Below are 17,622 nucleotides of genomic sequence, written 5' to 3'. Positions count from 1 at the left end.
ATATACTTCATCAGTCAGTCTGGAAAAAGAGAAGCTTACGATGAAAGTAAGCTAAAAATGATGCAGCTGAGATTGCTGGACATAGCATGTAAACTGAGTCATGGATCACCTTAAAACAAGATCTGCAGGCATCCAGCAAGGACAGCGCAAGAGGGATGTCCACTGGAGGGGAGGGTGCAGAGGGTGTTTTGTGAAAGCAGCAGAGGCAGGCAGGTGCACAACACATCCAGACAGAGCAAGGCCCAGTGAGCAAAATATATTCCCTTAGATTTGTGTTTTCTACTCTCCCTCCTCTCCACAGATAGGGGCACTTTCATTTGTCTCATCAAGTAAGAAAAATATTCAGCTGAAAGCAAAAAAAATCAGCCATGCAGTGATATTAATTTTTTTAAAGAGTAGTAACTGTCAAGCTGCATCAAAAACATTTTCATTACAAAGACCAATTTTTTCAAAGATGCAGTGCTTATTTAATGAATTTATAGTCCATAGTTCATGACTATATTTTGTAGGATTCACCAAAAGATACTTATTTTTCTATCAACTATATTTTTCTGAAAAGCATCTGTAAAATGTCTGGATTTCAATATAAAGGTAAATATAAATTTAGAAAGAAAGGTACTGCTGTTATCACGTTATTATTATGCAGACAAAGGACATGTGGCCTTCTAGCACTCCTCCACACCATGTAACCATGCAATTAAAAGCCTATTGTGGTATCTGAAATCGTGAAGGATAAGCTACTCTCCTTTTGTAAGAAAGCTCTTGCAAAGGCATGCTGTAGAAATGTTTTTAAGGAAGCATTTTCTAAACAGCATCATGTACTCAAGTGCTGACTGAGTCATATGTCTGTGTCTGACACTGCTAACAGAGTGACAGATATCAGCCAGCAACCAGAATTCTAAACACTTTATTAGCACCCTGACAAGGTACATAAAATCTTTGATCCAAAACTAAGAACTTGAACCCTATCTTTGATGACAAATGTCACAGCTGACATGCTGAGAAACAATCTAAAACTAAGTTTTGCCAAGGAAACTGTTGGTCTTCCTACAACAACATCAAAAATGGGAAAGGCTGCTATGGTAGCACTGGGCTGCCATCATATGTGTACAGAACTTACAGCAAAATACAGAGGGCCAAAGCACAAGTTCCAGAGCTGACCCATAATCAGCTGACTGACCCAGTTCCAGGGCATTCTCTGGAATGGGTTTGGCCCAGGTCAGCGAGTGCACAATTAGAAGTAAGCTACAGGTTGAGCTGGGGTGCATCTCTATAGACAGCATGGACAGGGCTACCCTCCCTCAGGAACAGAAGGCATTTTGCATGAAAATGAGCCTTGTATAATATCTGTCTGAAAAGTCAGAAGACTGAATGTTGGCAGATGTATGGGCGCATTCACCTCTAATTTTCTCCCCTGTTATTATGACACTGGTTGCCACTGAGATCTTGCTGAAATCGGTGGCTCAGGTCCCAGTTGCAACCCCATTCCATCAGTGGCAGGACAAAAGGGATTTGCCTGAAAGAGGGCAGGTTTAGATTAGGAATTATGAAGAAATTATTTACTGTGGGAGTGGTGAGGCACCAGAACAGGTTGCCCAGAGAACTTGTGGATGCCCCAATCCTGGTCAGGTTGGATAGAGCTCTGAGCAACGTGGTCTAGTTAAAGGTGTCCCTGTCCACCTTTGGCAGGGTTGGAACAAGACACAAACAGAGTTCCTCAGAGATCTGCTTGGGAATCTGGACTTTGAATTATGGATGCAGGTCAGATAGAAAAGAATGTCTGGAAAGATGACAAAGTTTGCTGGTAATAATAATTAGGGGACTAAAAATATTGATGCAAATAGTTACAGAGAAATCTTATAATACTGAGTGAATGAATGATAAAAAGCAGGTGAGACATAACTGAATTCATAACTGACACATTTCACAGACAAAAACCTAAACTACATCCTAAATTTGCTCATACTCATGCACCAATGAACTAATTAGCTGAGAAACCAGCTCTCACTAGTCAGGAAATACATCTTGACTTTATTGTGTACAGTTCTGTGCAAACATTGGCTTGCTGCTCAATGCAATTAAGAACTAAATAAAGTACTATAAGTCATTAAGAAAGGAATAGAAATGGCAACAAAGGACCTTATCACATCCGTATGTAAATAGAAAGTTCTGAATTCAGAGCTATACAAGAGCAGTTTATGGTTTTAGTTTCCCAAACTCAAAAACAAAAACCTTTTGAAAAAGATATAGAAAAGGGCAAGAAGTGTCATTGGTGATGTGGGACAGCATCCATACTTTTCAAAGAGTGACCAAACAATTTTTAATTTTCTACATGAAACAGAGATGACTGGTAGTGTTAGGCCAAGGTATTATTGTTAATACCTCGAAAAGAATTGATGTTATTTAGAAAGGGAATAAATAAAAATTATTTGCTATTTCAGTGCAAGAACTGAGGTCAAGTCATAGGCTGAAAACACAGGAATAAAGTACTATTTTGCAACATGTATAATTTAAAAGTAAAGTTTGTTGTTAGAGAATGTTATAAATACCAAAATACAACAAAATTTTTAAAAAAAATGGAAAAAATAATGAAAGAAGATATAGTCAAAGATTGCTAGAAGAAATTGATTCAGGAAGTCCCTAAGATTCCATTAGTTGAAATACAAGGGAAAAAATTCTCATCTACATCTCCTTTATCCCCTAAGCATTCATTAGTGGTCACTGTCACTTGTGAAGGCTCCATGATTTCTCTTAGAACTCTTCTTCAGAAATTTTGGCTCCAACAAGATGAAACTGTGATCAGAGCTAAAATGAACATCTGATATATAATCTCCCTTTCTTACTTGACCTTATCCTTGCTTTTCACTTGTTAAAGCAGTTTTGACGTAAAACAGAGTGTAAGAAGAAAATAGATGCTAGAATCTTTTTGCATTAAAAATTGTACAAGTGGAATATTAAAAGAGTCCAAAAACCAGCAGTCGACTCTACTGCTGTCATACACCACAAGATTCAGCATGACTCTGTAGTTTGGCATTTGGCCCATGGGTTTACAAGTATTGTCCGGATTTATAGCTACTTAAAACAGGTGCGTATTCAGTGCAGAAATAACACCAATACAGCTCTGTAGAAGCAATGCAGCTTTGTAAAAAGATACTGACTGGAGTTTTTTTCAAAGGACTAAGAAAGAAAATAATTAATAAAATTCTGTGCTTGTGCAAATTTTGAAAAACAGTGTATCAGATCTCTGCTATACATACCAGCTGACTCTCAGTTACTATAGGCACCGATTTGTTAAGGTTGGCCTGCAAAAAAGATGAAGATATATAGTATTACATGCAATATCTTTGTGATTATAATGATGACCAAAAATAAATTCAGTACAGTACTAGGATTAGCTTAGCTACAGAAGCTTTTCCCACTGATGCAGTATGATGCAGTATGAGAGAATATAAAACATTCTCATTTCCAGTTCATTTCTAGATATAATCAAATGCCGGTTAAGATTTTAGGGGTTCTTTTTCCCAAGTGCAACAAAATCTCCCTTTTTCATCTTGATCTATTCTTGATCTATTCTTGATCTATTGTTGAAATTTAAATCTCATTTAAATGAGACAATGAGCTTGCCATTGTCTGTTAATTTTCAACATCAGTGTTATTAACATTGTGAATAGTACTGGGCTGAGTACCTTCTCAACCTTTTCTCACTTTACGGTAGGGAACCAGAACAATCCTACGTAACTGTACATGTCAATGATATGGACATTCATTTTTCCAGTTAACCATGAGAAATTCCTATCCAGAGAATCATTGTATTATTATTAAAAATCAGCAGTATCATCCCTAAAGCCAACAGAAATGCATTAGTATTAGAATTAAATAGTGAATAGAATCATATCAAAGCCATACAATTTTAAAAGTTGTTAAATTACAGCTGTAGTACTTAGTTGTCAGCTGTTATAAACTGAAGTTATTTTTCACACCTTTTATACACTCCCTTGCTGTTTGTACAATCATTTACATCCTTAAAAGGTTCTGAAGTTCATGACAAGATAAAAGCTGAGGTCAAGGCAAATCTATAACATTTTAATTGGTAAATGGCAGGCTATTTCAACATAGTTCTATAATCTACTACTCTATATAACCTACCGAATTAGCAATATTACCATATGTGCATACATATACCTTTACATGTGGTGGTTATAAATAATACTTTAACATTACTCATAAACAAATTTAAGCTCCTCTTTTAACCAAAAATGCCCTCAAAGCAACATTTGGACAAGCATCTCAATATTAGATATCATAAATACAAAAAGAAGATAATTTTACAGAAAACCACTTCAGTGTGCTCTTTCCCTAACGGCCAGAGCACAAACCACTGTCTGGATTATTAATAGGGGCAGAAATAGTCTTTCTATGTCTTACTAAGAAAGCAGAACAAGAGAGGAGGAAAGAGCTGTGATGCACCTAGGCTGTTATAGACACCTAATACATCCCTCAGGAGACTCTGCTGCAGAGTACAGCAATGGCAGAGTACAGGAGAGCCTGGACCCATCAAGTTCAGGCACCACAGCCCAACCTGGGGAACCCAGTCTGTCTCCTGAAACACAAAAAATTCAACATAGCTGTAAGATTTGTTTCATTTATCTAGAATGCTCTGGTGGAAATAGAAAAAAAAAGTATTTGCAAGCATGATTTTCCATGTCATCCCTCAGCTTCCCTAAGGTGGATGCCTGAATTTATGGTATATGTCCATATTCCAGTTTTGGGAGCTGGAGATTTGCACTGGAGTATTATTAAATACACTCTGTTCTCAAAGTCTACCTCTGAAGTACACTCTTTTATTTCATTAAAAAGCTCTCCTCTGATATTCTTCTTAATTAGTATGAGCCAGCACAATCTGTCTAGCAAAAATCACAGTATGCAATAAAATATGCATACTGCCACATTCAGAAATCAAAATTGAATTGATCAGTCAAGCATTGTGCTGTCATAAAACTGGGAGACCTCTGTTACTTTGCCAGCACTGCTTTGATTTGAGGTTCAATAGAAATGCTGAATGATGAATAGTAAGCTGAGATTTCTCATCACATGTCTAAATGAGTTGCAAGTAAAATATGGAACCTGCTAGAGTTCTGGGTATGCTAGAGAAAATTAAAATGTTAATTTGGCTTAATGTTTCAATAATTGAACTAATGACTCAATATAGATATTTTCATCATATGTTGGAATGCGTGTGTATGTGACAAAACAGCTTCAATTCATCTAAACTGTGGGGTTTCAGCCAGCTCTGTATCTTGGAAAGAAAAGTTTGGATCAGCCTTCAGATTCTGAAGGATAAGCCAGAACTACATGACATCTACCAAAGCAAGTCCCCTACAGTGCAGACTGAGTCCAAAGAAATCAGCACCATAACAGTCTGATTAGCAAACAGCTGAACTCTTGCCCCAGGCTTGAAGGAAACAACAGAAAAGAAGTGTGAGGAAATTAATTTTAATGTCATATTCACACAGGTAAAATTATCAACAGACACAGCAGTGAAGAAACTCCAACCAGGATAGATTTACTACAGTGGAAGACACCTCAAGTCTCAAATGCACTGTAATATATATGCTTATCTATGCTAGTCGTCATCTGATATCACAAGCAGATGCTTGTTCAGACTCACCCAGGACTGTTTAGGAGCAGACAAACTAAGCATTTTTGCATGCAAAATATAGAGCAATTGTAAAAGTACTTACATATCTGGTTTCACGCCCCACTGCTCTCTGCAGTGTTGTTGACATCTTGTAAAAAAACAAATAGATATATAATCAATATATAGAGTTACTCTGAACAGTAACCCCAAGAGATTTTCAACATTCTGAGAATTTATTAATTGCTCAAATTCAGGAAAACTTACGTTTTCCAGAAAGATTCACACCATATGTGAGACTAAGGCATATTTAACTTCTGCTTGTATGTTTATTGTAGAAAATACTACTTAATTTTACTGCTCAGAAACATTGATCCTGCCCTATTGAGGACAGCATTTAATATGATAACTCTCATAACAAAATGCTTATTATTAGATAGCCATAGGTATCATTGCCCCATGAAACTGAAGTCACATTTGCTCACAAAATACATAATATTACCTCCTCATGCTTTCATTTGCAAGAATTTGCCTTAATTTGACTAATCTATAACATTTATAAGGTATTTATATGTCAGTTCTTTTCTTCTTCCATGTCTGTGACCTCTGTTAAGCGTTTTTTGACCTCATTCTGACATCCTCATCTCTTTTATCTTGGTCTCTATGCTACATCCTATTTAGTTCACCTTTTGTCCGCTTTTATTTGATTTCATGACTGCCAAAAGATGCCTTCCATTCTCAATTGCCCAAGGAAGTGGTTTTTGGATACTCCAACTCAGCTTGGTAGCAGCATTTTAACCACTCCAGATTCTACAGGCATTGGAAAACATGTAACACTGTCTGCCCATCCTTCTCCTGCTATCACATTTCTTTCTTTCGGCGTCTTGGAGTCCAATTCACCATTGCATGCTGACTGACAGAAGTAATTTTTTTAAAAAAATTAAACTTGAATTGAATATTCAATAAAGCCACTGGTAAATGCTGGACCTATGCCCTATTCTTGCATGGCTGACTGGACATTCAGCAGGATATTTTGAATGGATTAACTTTTGAATGTGTTCATCTGCCAGAAATTCCTTTCCTGACATTTTTAGTTGGATTTCTGCCATTTTCACTTTCCTATAGCTACGACGAGTAACTTAATTTTACCTGGAGCATACTAAATACAAGACCTTCTTCCCTTGGTTAGCCATTGTTCTGAACCCAGAAGGCACATCAGTATAACTTAATGAAACCAGTTTAGAAATAGAAAATTAACCCTGCCTCTCACTACCTACTTCTTAGTTATCCGGGAGAAAGAGATGTTGCAGACATCCCCCTTCTGGGAGTGGTGAGGTTTAAAATGAAATCAGAACTGCAGAGCAAGTCCAACTATTAATTTAATACTCCCACTGTTTGAAAATAAATAATGAACTTGGAAAAAACCACTATGTTCTGAAAGATGCTTTCCATCAAAGCTAGAAACATTGATTCCTTTGTAGTAAGGACACGAGGATGGGATGAGGTCTGGGAGAAAGCCAAAGACCCTGCCCTATGACAGGCAAGGTATGAGAGATTTTTTAGCCTCTGAAGCCTTAATACACTCTTTCATAATATATCTCCTTCTGACTTCAGGAAAGCATCCTCCAGCAAAGATGCACTGACTCCAAGGCTATAGTTCTGTCTTTCCATGCTTTTTAACGGCCAAACACTTTTGATTTTGCATTTCTCAGCTGCAGCTTTGAGTTGCCATTGGTTTTACTGTTGCAGCAGCCTCTACTGCCTACTGATTTTGCCTGTCTTTATAATTACTTGAAAAGAGCCCTTGCTGTGCAGGTGGGCTCATTCACCTACCTTGCCAACATCTGACTCTGTGCTCATCTGCAGAAAACTTGGAGAAGACTCACACCGGCGCTGGAAAATGATTTTCAACAGAGAATGGACATATTAATGACAAGAGACAAAAGCAAAGGAGGAGAATAAGTCCATTCCACATACTGATGGGTTACCATTGTCAAGGGGTCCTGCAGGACTTGATCAATGACAGCACATAACTCTTCTGTTTGTTGTCTGAGCTGGGCAGGGGAGCACATCTGAAAAGGGAGGATGGATCACTCAGTTAAACTTTGCTTTTTGCTTTCAAATACAGATCTGAAACATAAATAATATCACTACCTCTGAATGAGTGTCCAAAGCAGTGCCTTCAGTCACACTAGCAGGCTTGGTCGGCTCTTCTAATGCCTGCAATTCAAGAGTTATTGATATGATAATGAGTTGAAAATTTTGAAAATCAAGCAAACATACACTTTTTCCAACACTCTGTTTCCAAAGGTGACTCCTTCTCTTTCACCATGGAAAGATGGAAAAGAAAAAGAAATTACAGGCCTAGTGATGTTCTTTAGGTTACCAAAACCTGATTCAGAATGTAGATGCATGTTTACAAAGAAAAGTGTATTCAAGAATCATCTCCACTTATAGAAAATCAGAAACTACCAGTTCGAATTGTCTTCTTCAACAACGCCCCCTCCTTCACAGTAAATGTGACACAGTGAGTGTGCACTCTGTGCCACAGAGGTGCTGGGGGCTGCCTGCTGCTTGCCAACAGAGAGCCACCACCTGTGAGCAGGTGGATAATGCAAGGACTCAAACACACAGGAGGCCCTTTCCTTTCCTTCAGTAGATGTTTTCTGTAAAAAGTGTCTCCTGTTTAAAGAGGATGGTGATTTCACTCTGCAATGAAAGTACTGTTTGCCATTCTTGGGTTTTAGCCTGAAATCAGAAATGTATGAAGCAAAAATATGTTCTATATTCTATTTGTGATCCCATTTAGCAGGTATGCAATCTCTCTAAAACAAAACACAAGCTTCTTGTGTTTGGCTATACTGCTCACTTTCCTATACCGGTACTTGGAGCAGGTTTGAGAACACTGGAAATCAGTTTGCCAATTCCTTCACTTTATAAGGGTCACAAAACACCCTCAAAAAGGCAAAATCCACTGCTCAGTTCCTTTTTCATCTTCATCCAGCATCTGTGAAGCACATTCTCCCTGCCATCACCCATTTTTGCTTTGAAGTGATTTTCAAATAGACACCGTGCTGAGACCAAAAATTATTCTGGAAGCCTGCTGATGTGTCTACTGAAGCTGGACTACAGGGAAGGGAACTGCAGGGTTTGCGGAGTTTTTTTGTTTAACACATTACGTTTTTTTAAGGTTTCATTTTGTTAATTTATTTTTTAAAGTATAAGAGAAAAAAAGAGCATTCCAGTAAAGCTCTTTTTCATGCATGTGGGATTCTGTGTTAATGGACTGAGGTAGCTATGAGGGTATGCCGAATACAGGAGACATATGTGGACCTGTGATGAAAATGTAAGTATCTTTAAAAAATAAAAAAGGAAAGAAGCATACTTATTTCTGAGTTTTACGTTGCTGAGTACATTTGATTTCTTTCCTTGTTCAGCTACTGTGTACACCTAAGTGAAAAGTTAATGACAATTAACTTTTAATATTATTATAACACAATACACAAATGATCTTGCACAAAAGCACATTTATGGAACACCATGTCTTCTACTAAAATTAAAAGTAGTTTCTTTCCAAACATTTTCTTCCTCTCTATCTCTTGACAAATGTGTTGGCCTTAGAGTAGCTACAGTTCAAAACTTAAAAAGTAAAACTGATTTACTTTGATATACAGAAATTAATATAATATTATCCCAAGACAGACCATGGAAAGATAAATAGTCTTTCTCATCTCTGAAATCTCATCATTGTCACTCAGCTAGAACTTCAAAAAGACAGACAGTCCTGCTGAAGAGAAGGGCTCAGCCAAAGACAGCTCAGCACTGCACTCAAATACAGTCCCCCTTGTTCAATAAGCAATAAAATTAAGCAGAAGAGTCATTTCAGTACCTATTAGGGTCAGGATTCACAAAGCAGCCTGATGTAGAGGGAGGATGAGTTTGAATGTGAGTCAGAAAAACTTTTATCAATCATGGGTTTGGAATGGGAAAGTATCAAAGCTTCTCAAAACCCCCAAGGAACCATTAAGATAATAAACATAATAAAGGGATTGTTAAGAAAAAAACTAGATGCTTCTGTTTCATATGCACTTCACCAGAATCGTGGGTGAACAAAATCAAGGGTGAGAAACAACTACCCTGAAGATTTGGGGGAATCTTTCCAGAGGAATTACAGATACATCCAAAAGTCTCTGTTCAGAACCAAGACTGGTTGATTTAAGAATCTACCAGTTTCAGGAACTGAGTTCCCAAATATCTCTCCATTTTGGAGCCTTCAGTGACCAAAGAATTCAGGTGAGCACAGCACCACGGCCTGTGATCTACACAGTCCCTCTGAGATACAACCATTGTGCAGGAACCACACCAGAAAAAGCTGCAGTGTTCTTCCTTTCTGTACCTTTGAGAAAATTTTAATCTTCAAACCAATTAATCTAATTTCTTTCACTCTTTCACCTCTTTAATTATTTTTTCTTTCTTTTTTTCATTTACCTATTTTTAATTTCTTCTTATTTGAACAGATGAGTTCTCCAAAGAAAGAGCAGAAACAGGAAACTATACTTTCTATAACTATTCCTACCACCTCTGCAAAGATAAATGGTTCTGTTTAATCTGTTGCTAACTTTTCAAAGCACATCTCAATTTTTTTCCAGCATGCCTTTTTGTTGTTGTTGTTGTTTCCGTATAGAATAAAATTGAGATAAAAATGTGCAACTACTTTTTTTCAAAATTACTGGTGTTATCATGTAAAAATGTTATGATTAATTTCTATCTACATGCTGCTGATTAGCACTATCAACAGTATTCAAGATTCTTATGCTGATGGTCTAATAATATTAGAAGTGGAATATTCTTATTTAGACATTCAAATTTTTGATTATATATGAAACAACATGGTACCACAATTTAAAAGAACATTGTAATTTAGATAATGAAAATATAAAGTGATTTAAATTAAATAACCAGTTGTTGAACCACTATTTTTTTCCCTTGAAAAGGGCAATTTTGGAGGTGTGATGCATTTGTGCCATTAACATCACTGATGACAACAACCTTTCCCTCCTCTTTCTTCCTTTTTGATTGCTAAAACTGTATCAGAGCTGAAAGAATACTGATAAATAATCTGAACACAATCTCCAATATTTCATCAGAATACTGAAAGGTCTGGGCAACATATAGGAAATATAGAACATCATTTCATCCACCAATGGACTGTATCAATAGAAATAGAAAAAATTAATTTTATGACCTAGATATGACATCGCTTTCATTTTACTGTATTGTGAAAACCCTGGACTGAGCATATTTTCCCATCACTATCTTTTCCTAAGCCCTCAGCACATCTGAAAAAAATCCCACTGTATAATGGAACTTCACATACCATTAATTCCTTTTCTTCTTTCTTGAAGATTCTGGGTGATTATACTGAAAATTTTACTGATATTATACTGACTATTTTCTGTCCTATAAAATACTTAATACTGAAAACTGCAAGTCTCATGAAAAATGAGTGAGCTCATTGGCTGCTCCTACACTGGCACACTTGATTATTATTACAAACAAACTAGGTCTTTTATTTAGTCTTACTACTGCACAGATTATTGCCTTTCTTTCTTACCATGAGGTGTTTTTATCCAGCCTTGAGAAACACTCTGATGTGAACACATAATCTGGATGCAAGAAATCCACCTAGCAAGTGCACACCAGATATATTTGGGGAAAATTAAAATATATTTTTATCAAAATATTCTCAACAAAGTCTTGTTATAAATGCTTTCCAGGTCCAGAAAATTCTGACATGCCCAATAATAGTCAATTGTCCAGCAGTTAGGTGAATCATCTGAGACTGAGAAAAATTGGCTTCCAGGTTCCTGCTGTATGATTTCAAGGAGTAACCTGTATCTGTATTTGCCATGATCAGTTCCTATAGCAATGGATTTTTGATAATACAATAACTAAGAGTTTTCTAAATGCATAAAGCTGGATTGTCAATGTAGCTGAATGCTGCCATATTAATTCCTTGGTTCATATTTCCTCGGCTGTATTTCCTCCTTTCCATTAAAAAAAAACCAGATCAAAAACCAACCAAAAACCAACCAAACCCAAAACAAAGTATACCCTCTTTTTCGTTCTGCATGCAGAGGAAAATACCTTTTTCTATTTTTTCCTTACACAAGGAGAATATGCTGCACTGCCTATAGTCTGTTTTTGTAGCTGATGGGATGCGATTACCAGGTCTTTGGAGTTTTCCAAGAAGTGTTGCAAAATATGGAAAGACTGTTTTACTTTTTCTACATTTACATAGAATTGAAATTATTGTTGTCTGCTTGCAATTAGTTGATAAATGCAATCCCAATGAGACAACATTTGCACCTCTTCCATCCATAGGCAGTCATACCTAGTGTTTTCCAGAAGACTTGGCAAATGTGGGATAAGCCTCAGCTGTGAAGCAGGTTTGTTTCATGACACATTCCATCATCCTGGGTCATAACATGTGCCACACTTCATCCCCAGTTCAGGTTGAGGGAAGTCTGAGCAGAATATTTGCAGCACCAAGTCTGTATGTTTTCTTTCCACCAAAATGATGCTCAGACAAGGGAAATTCACCCCAATTAGTATGTGGAGGGAATGCCTAGCTGGACAAACACAGCAAACCCACATTCCCCTGCATAGACCAAAGACCACTGAATTTCTAAAAGACATTTTTGGTTTGTAAATCCAAAGCCTGCAACGGTTTTTGGGTTACATCTCAAATTTTATATAATCCTGAAGACGAAGTTGGACTTGTTTTAAGATACTACTTTCAAGGCCCTTGTAAGAAAGGAGTTAATAGGCTGCTCCTACATTGGTTATTATTACAGACAAAAGAGGTCCTTTATCACTCTTCAACTGCACAAATTATTGCTTCTCTTTCTTAACACGAGATATTTAAAGTTATGAATTTTTCTGTAGCTCCTGAAAATAAACTCTTCATCTATCCATTTTGACTGAAAGACATTGTAGTAGATTTTTAATAAATACAACCTCTAAATAACAGACACATTACTTTTTAAATAATACCTAGTTCAGAAGGGAATTTTGAATTAGACTGTGACTATATCCATATAATTGCAGAACCTACAAGAGTACCTACAGAAGAGTGAGTGTCTACAGAAGGGTGACTCACTGTCTCAGTGTTAATAAGCCCAGAAGGAATGACAGTGCTCACCTCGTATGACGTCTTTAAACCACAGGACTATCTGGAATATGAGGAGCCAGAAAATTGTCCTGCCTTGATTTTTCAATTTTTGTGATAAAAAGCCTATTTCAGTCTCCAGCATTTTTTTCTAATTGTTAATTAATTCTTTCTGTCAAATTTTTTGCCCTATGCCTATATTAAACTTGTTCAGCTTCCTCTTCCAGACAGTGGATCCTATCATCTGCTGGGCTGAAGAGTTAAGTATTGCAGTCTGTGAACCTGCCTCAAAGCTCTGGATTTGTGTGGCTGTGATGACACTGCTGACTGACCCTGGATAACCAACACATTATCAGCATTTCTGCCATCCTTGCTCAGGCACTGTGGAGCTGTGTCCTTGCTGGTGAGGACATTGCCCTGCCATCCTTGCTGCCATCTCAGCTCTCTGAGGAGAAACCCCTTCTTGCTGCTTCCTGGCAGAGCCTAATCATGCTGAGGGTAAATCCCTTAAAAACAAGTTTAGTTCTTCTGGCTGTGAAGGAAGTTACAGCCCAATCTTCCCAGAGATCCTGGATAGTGCTTTTTCTGAGCAGAGAACAGGTGATGGGAGAAACATCAGGCCCATGCAAACTCAAACAGCTGGGAAGTTTGCCAGTGAGGAGATTTGATGAGGTTAAGCCACTTCTGGGTTTCTCGAAGTATACGCATATATAGCAAATCAGCCTTTTCTTTTCTATTTATAGGCACATGCTTGAATAACTCTGAGTAAGAGTACTGGAGGATAAGAAAAACGTGTTCTAGAAAAAACATTAAGGTAATGACAGCCTAATGGTTTCATAAGCAGAAGTTGAAAAATGGTGGTTTAAATAAAAGCATCTACACAAACACAAAAGAAAACTTGAGAAAGAAACTTAGACACCAAGAGAAAATTTAGAGGCAGATAAATCATTGCACCTTACATGGCACATGAGTGGCATTTTTCTGTCATGGGACCTAATACTGCAGATGAATTGTTTCTAAGATCACCCACAACACAATTATGACTAATTTTATTTTTCATGATCACTTAAATAATATAATTACTCACAAAGCAGGAAAAAGTTGACTTCTGACAATGTGCATTTCTAATTTAATCATATAGTTAAACACTATTTTAGCACCTTAGGCTAAAAAACATATCTAAAATTATGTTGTATTTCTAATCATATAATAATGATTTTAATGTTAATAAAACATCACTCATGCAGTTAAAATCTTACCGTCCTAAATCTCACTCTTTCAATGCTGTGTATAAAGTTCTTTGCATGAAATGGGGACAACATAATTTCTGTTGTTGAGTTAGAGTGCATCATGAGATCCCCACCCAACACATTTGAGGAGAATACTTGGATATTGAGGCTTGGTACAATGAGGCCTGAGTGTGCCATGTGACTACTTCCTGCTTTCTCATAGGAGTCATACTCTAAACCCTTGTTAGCTAACACAACAGGACTAGTTTAGGAGCCCTACAGTTAGCTGCTGCTGCAGATCAATAGGAGATTATTATCCATAATTCCCAAGATGGGAGAAGGCATGTACTCAGGCAATGCTGGAACATACACTCACAAAGTTACTTAGTCAAGAGTCTCTCCTGAGGGCAAATCCTATAGCAGAGAATTGATTTCTTATTAGTACTACATGACCACTTTCACTGCTGAAGGATACACCAAGGCTACAATTTTCCATAATTCAGTGGATAACCAAAAGTCTATCTAAACACAGATATCTTTTGAGTCATTACTTTTTCTGCACATGCTGGCATTAGATTGTACAAATCAGTTCTGTGTAATGGGGATAAGTAATGTGCAGGTTGTGAGTCAGTGTCCCAGAGAGCACAGCAGGACCCTCAAAAGAAATCCATTTTCTTATGAAAAAGTGCAATAAGCTGACACAAACCCACTAGTTCACATCAGGAGTGTGATCTTAGAGTGAGTACCCTGCTCAGAGTCACCTACCTGGCCTGGGTTGCAGAGTGGTGCAGTCTCAGAGTGCACAAACAGTGCCTTTCAGGTGAAGTCAGCCATGAAGTGGTACTTCAGGAGTCCACCAATTTTTTCCACCCACTAACAGGCTTTCTGCTCAAACAAAACCCTCCCAAAATACATTCTGTAGGGGTGTAGAATCTCCTGCATCAGCTATTTTCCTTTACAGAGCTGTTTCTATTGCACCACATTGCAAGCTAAAGCAAATTAGTGCATTCAAGATTTAAGTAATGGAAGGATCAGGTTTTATGCAAAGAATTAAAAAAATTGTTCAAGATTAAAAAACCTTTGGAAAAGAAAGGAATGTCTCTTTTTTCTGGAAAAAGAATCTGATTTATAGCACTGAACTGATAATTACTAGATCACAATCAGTAATATTTCAAGGAAAAAATTATCATCTTCAAATTTTGTATAGTTAAGTACACCGTAACAAATCACTTTAGGCTTTGTAAACTACTAGTGAAATCAACTGAGCTGTATATGTGAATAAATATTTTTATCTGTGGCCAGGAATGCTTAAAGAAATTAATCAGAGGCTAAGTTCCTCAACTAGGTCCTGCACAGAAAGCTTTTTCTGATAAAGCTACAAACTGGATGCTAGTATGATTAAGCACATCTCTAAAGATGCAAGACACTTAGCTCATTGATCATCAGAGAAAATTTTTGTTAAACTTAGCTATTCTTTTGGGCAAAAATAATTTGAGAAAAATATTTTAAAAATAAATATCCATGGGTATTTTGAGCCCTTCATGCAAAGGTTAAATTTTCAATTTACTTTCCAAGTTGAATTGTCTAAATAAGACTATATAGCCCAGCCTTTGTTGACCATGACTTTGGTAGTAAATCAATGCACTGAAGTCTGGGGTTTGAATCTATCTGCCTGTCCTACAGAAAATTATTGTTACTACAAACTACATACCAAGAATGGCCCACTGATGGAAGTTAACAGAGGTCAGAGCAGTGGCAAGGATGGTTCTCACAGTTTAACAAGACAGCTGGTCAAAATTGCATATTTTGGGATGTTAAATTTATGGGTATAAGCACAGCTGTCCAATAATCATTAATTGATCAAGATCTACTGATTGTCAGGTCCCAGAACTGCAGTGTTTCAGACATTTTCCAATAACAAGTCAGATTTTGATGTGTTGCCATAAAAGGCTATTCCTTTAGGACACTGGGATTTTCTCCTTTTTTGTAGTAAATTGATTTTCAGAAATTCATATAGCGAAGTCTTTGATCTTCAGTGAAAGTGGTTGACCCTGAAAATGGCTGGAATTATAATCCTGAGTAGTTAGTTCCCAGGACTTAGATTCTGCAACAATTCCCCAACAGAAATGTCAGAATTTGTACACAAAGCTAAATGGTCTCAAATATACGAGATGCCCATGTCAAACACTAACCTTCTGTTCCATAAGCAATGTGTTTGTAGGGATTGCTGCAAATGCCTTGTAGCTTGTCTTGATCTTGTACTGCTAAAAGGATAAGCCAGAAAGCAGGAAGAGAAGTAAAACAGAGTAGAAGAGAGAGAGGGAAGAGAGGGGAAAGGTATGACAGAATGAAAGATAATTACAATCATCTTGCAGACAGGTTGCAACAAAACAATGGTTATGTATTTCCTAGAAAAACTATTTCTAAAAAAATCTAGTGTTTTTGTTAAGGTTTTAAGGTTCTGGTTATGTATATGTTTTGCTCTTAGGAATGAGGTAAGACAAAGCAAATTCCCTCCACCTTATAGCTTCCAAAGTAATTTTAACCACTTCCTACTGACTAGTTCCCTTAAATTAATATCACAGGAGGCTGTAAGTTTTTTCCAAGTTTTCCTGTGATTAGATATGAAAATGCACAGCTACTTCTGTCAGTACATTCACCTCAACAACTGCTGCTGAGTGGTGTGATCCTGAACCATGAAATCAGAGGGATTTCTGTGATTGGCTCTCATGAGACTGATTATGATCTTTAAATGCTGAATTGCTTGTTTAAGTGGATGGATCATTTAAATCTTCATGCAACTTTTCAGCTCCTGAATAAATAACTCTACCACCCAAACAAAATAAGTATAGGAACTTTCACGTTCAAACAAAACTAACGGAACTGGCAATCTAAAAAATACAAAATGCATGGTTTCAGTATGGAAATTTATGATCAACCTTAAAAAATATTATTTTTAAATAATTTGAATTTTAGACTATATTAGTTTGCCCCATTATTTTTAAATCTTTACAAACCATATTTTTTACATTTTCTTTGAAAATATAGAGGCTAAACTCAGTAATTTTAAAATATTGATTAGATTCTTCTATACTTATAGGAGTTCAAGAGGTAGGATTCTTAATCACATGACTGCTAGAATTATTTATTATTATTATTAACAATAATATAATAATAATAAATTAAATGGTGATTTGCTGCATTGTTCCCTTTTAGGTAACAATCTGACAAAACAGTCATAAATTCATACAACAGTAGACTTTTAAGTTAGTGATTGATTATTTCTGTGGCAGTCAGCCAGAAATATAGTTAGTTGTTAATCAGGTCAGGTTTTTTTAATGTGCCATTACCTGCAACAGTAAATACTGGTGATTATGAGATAATAGTCTAAAACAACATGTTGCACTCATTCTTTTGTTTACTTTTTATTTTCTTTGTATCTACTAAAGGTCTTGATGACAGAATAGTGGGCAAAATTTTAACTCAGATAAGAAATTTATCCACATACTTGTCTTGAAATAGTGTAGGGCACGACACTTTAATTCTTTCTATACATAATATTGTTTGCTTTTGACTTCACTTAGTAG

General features: G+C 36.6%; 1 protein-coding gene across 10 annotated transcripts in view; it reads right to left on the bottom strand.

The window, feature by feature from the left end:
• Window positions 1-17,622, bottom strand: part of MLIP (muscular LMNA interacting protein) — a 108,058-nt gene that overhangs the window by 29,520 nt on the left and 60,916 nt on the right. For 8 of the 10 annotated variants that reach the window (XM_058834405.1, XM_058834398.1, XM_058834401.1 and 5 more), the window contains 6 exons: window positions 16,228-16,299; window positions 7,790-7,855; window positions 7,624-7,707; window positions 7,469-7,528; window positions 5,742-5,786; window positions 3,258-3,302 (listed from right to left, as the gene is read on the bottom strand). In XM_058834405.1, coding sequence (XP_058690388.1) covers window positions 3,258-3,302; window positions 5,742-5,786; window positions 7,469-7,528; window positions 7,624-7,707; window positions 7,790-7,855; window positions 16,228-16,299 — 372 coding nt within the window. The remainder of the gene's footprint in view (window positions 1-3,257; window positions 3,303-5,741; window positions 5,787-7,468; window positions 7,529-7,623; window positions 7,708-7,789; window positions 7,856-16,227; window positions 16,300-17,622) is intronic. The other 2 variants (XM_058834397.1, XM_058834399.1) reach the window with 2 other exon arrangements.

Source organism: Poecile atricapillus, chromosome 3 (genome assembly GCF_030490865.1).
Source record: "Poecile atricapillus isolate bPoeAtr1 chromosome 3, bPoeAtr1.hap1, whole genome shotgun sequence".
Taxonomy (NCBI): domain Eukaryota; kingdom Metazoa; phylum Chordata; class Aves; order Passeriformes; family Paridae; genus Poecile; species Poecile atricapillus.
This window is presented reverse-complemented; position numbering and strand designations above follow the sequence as displayed.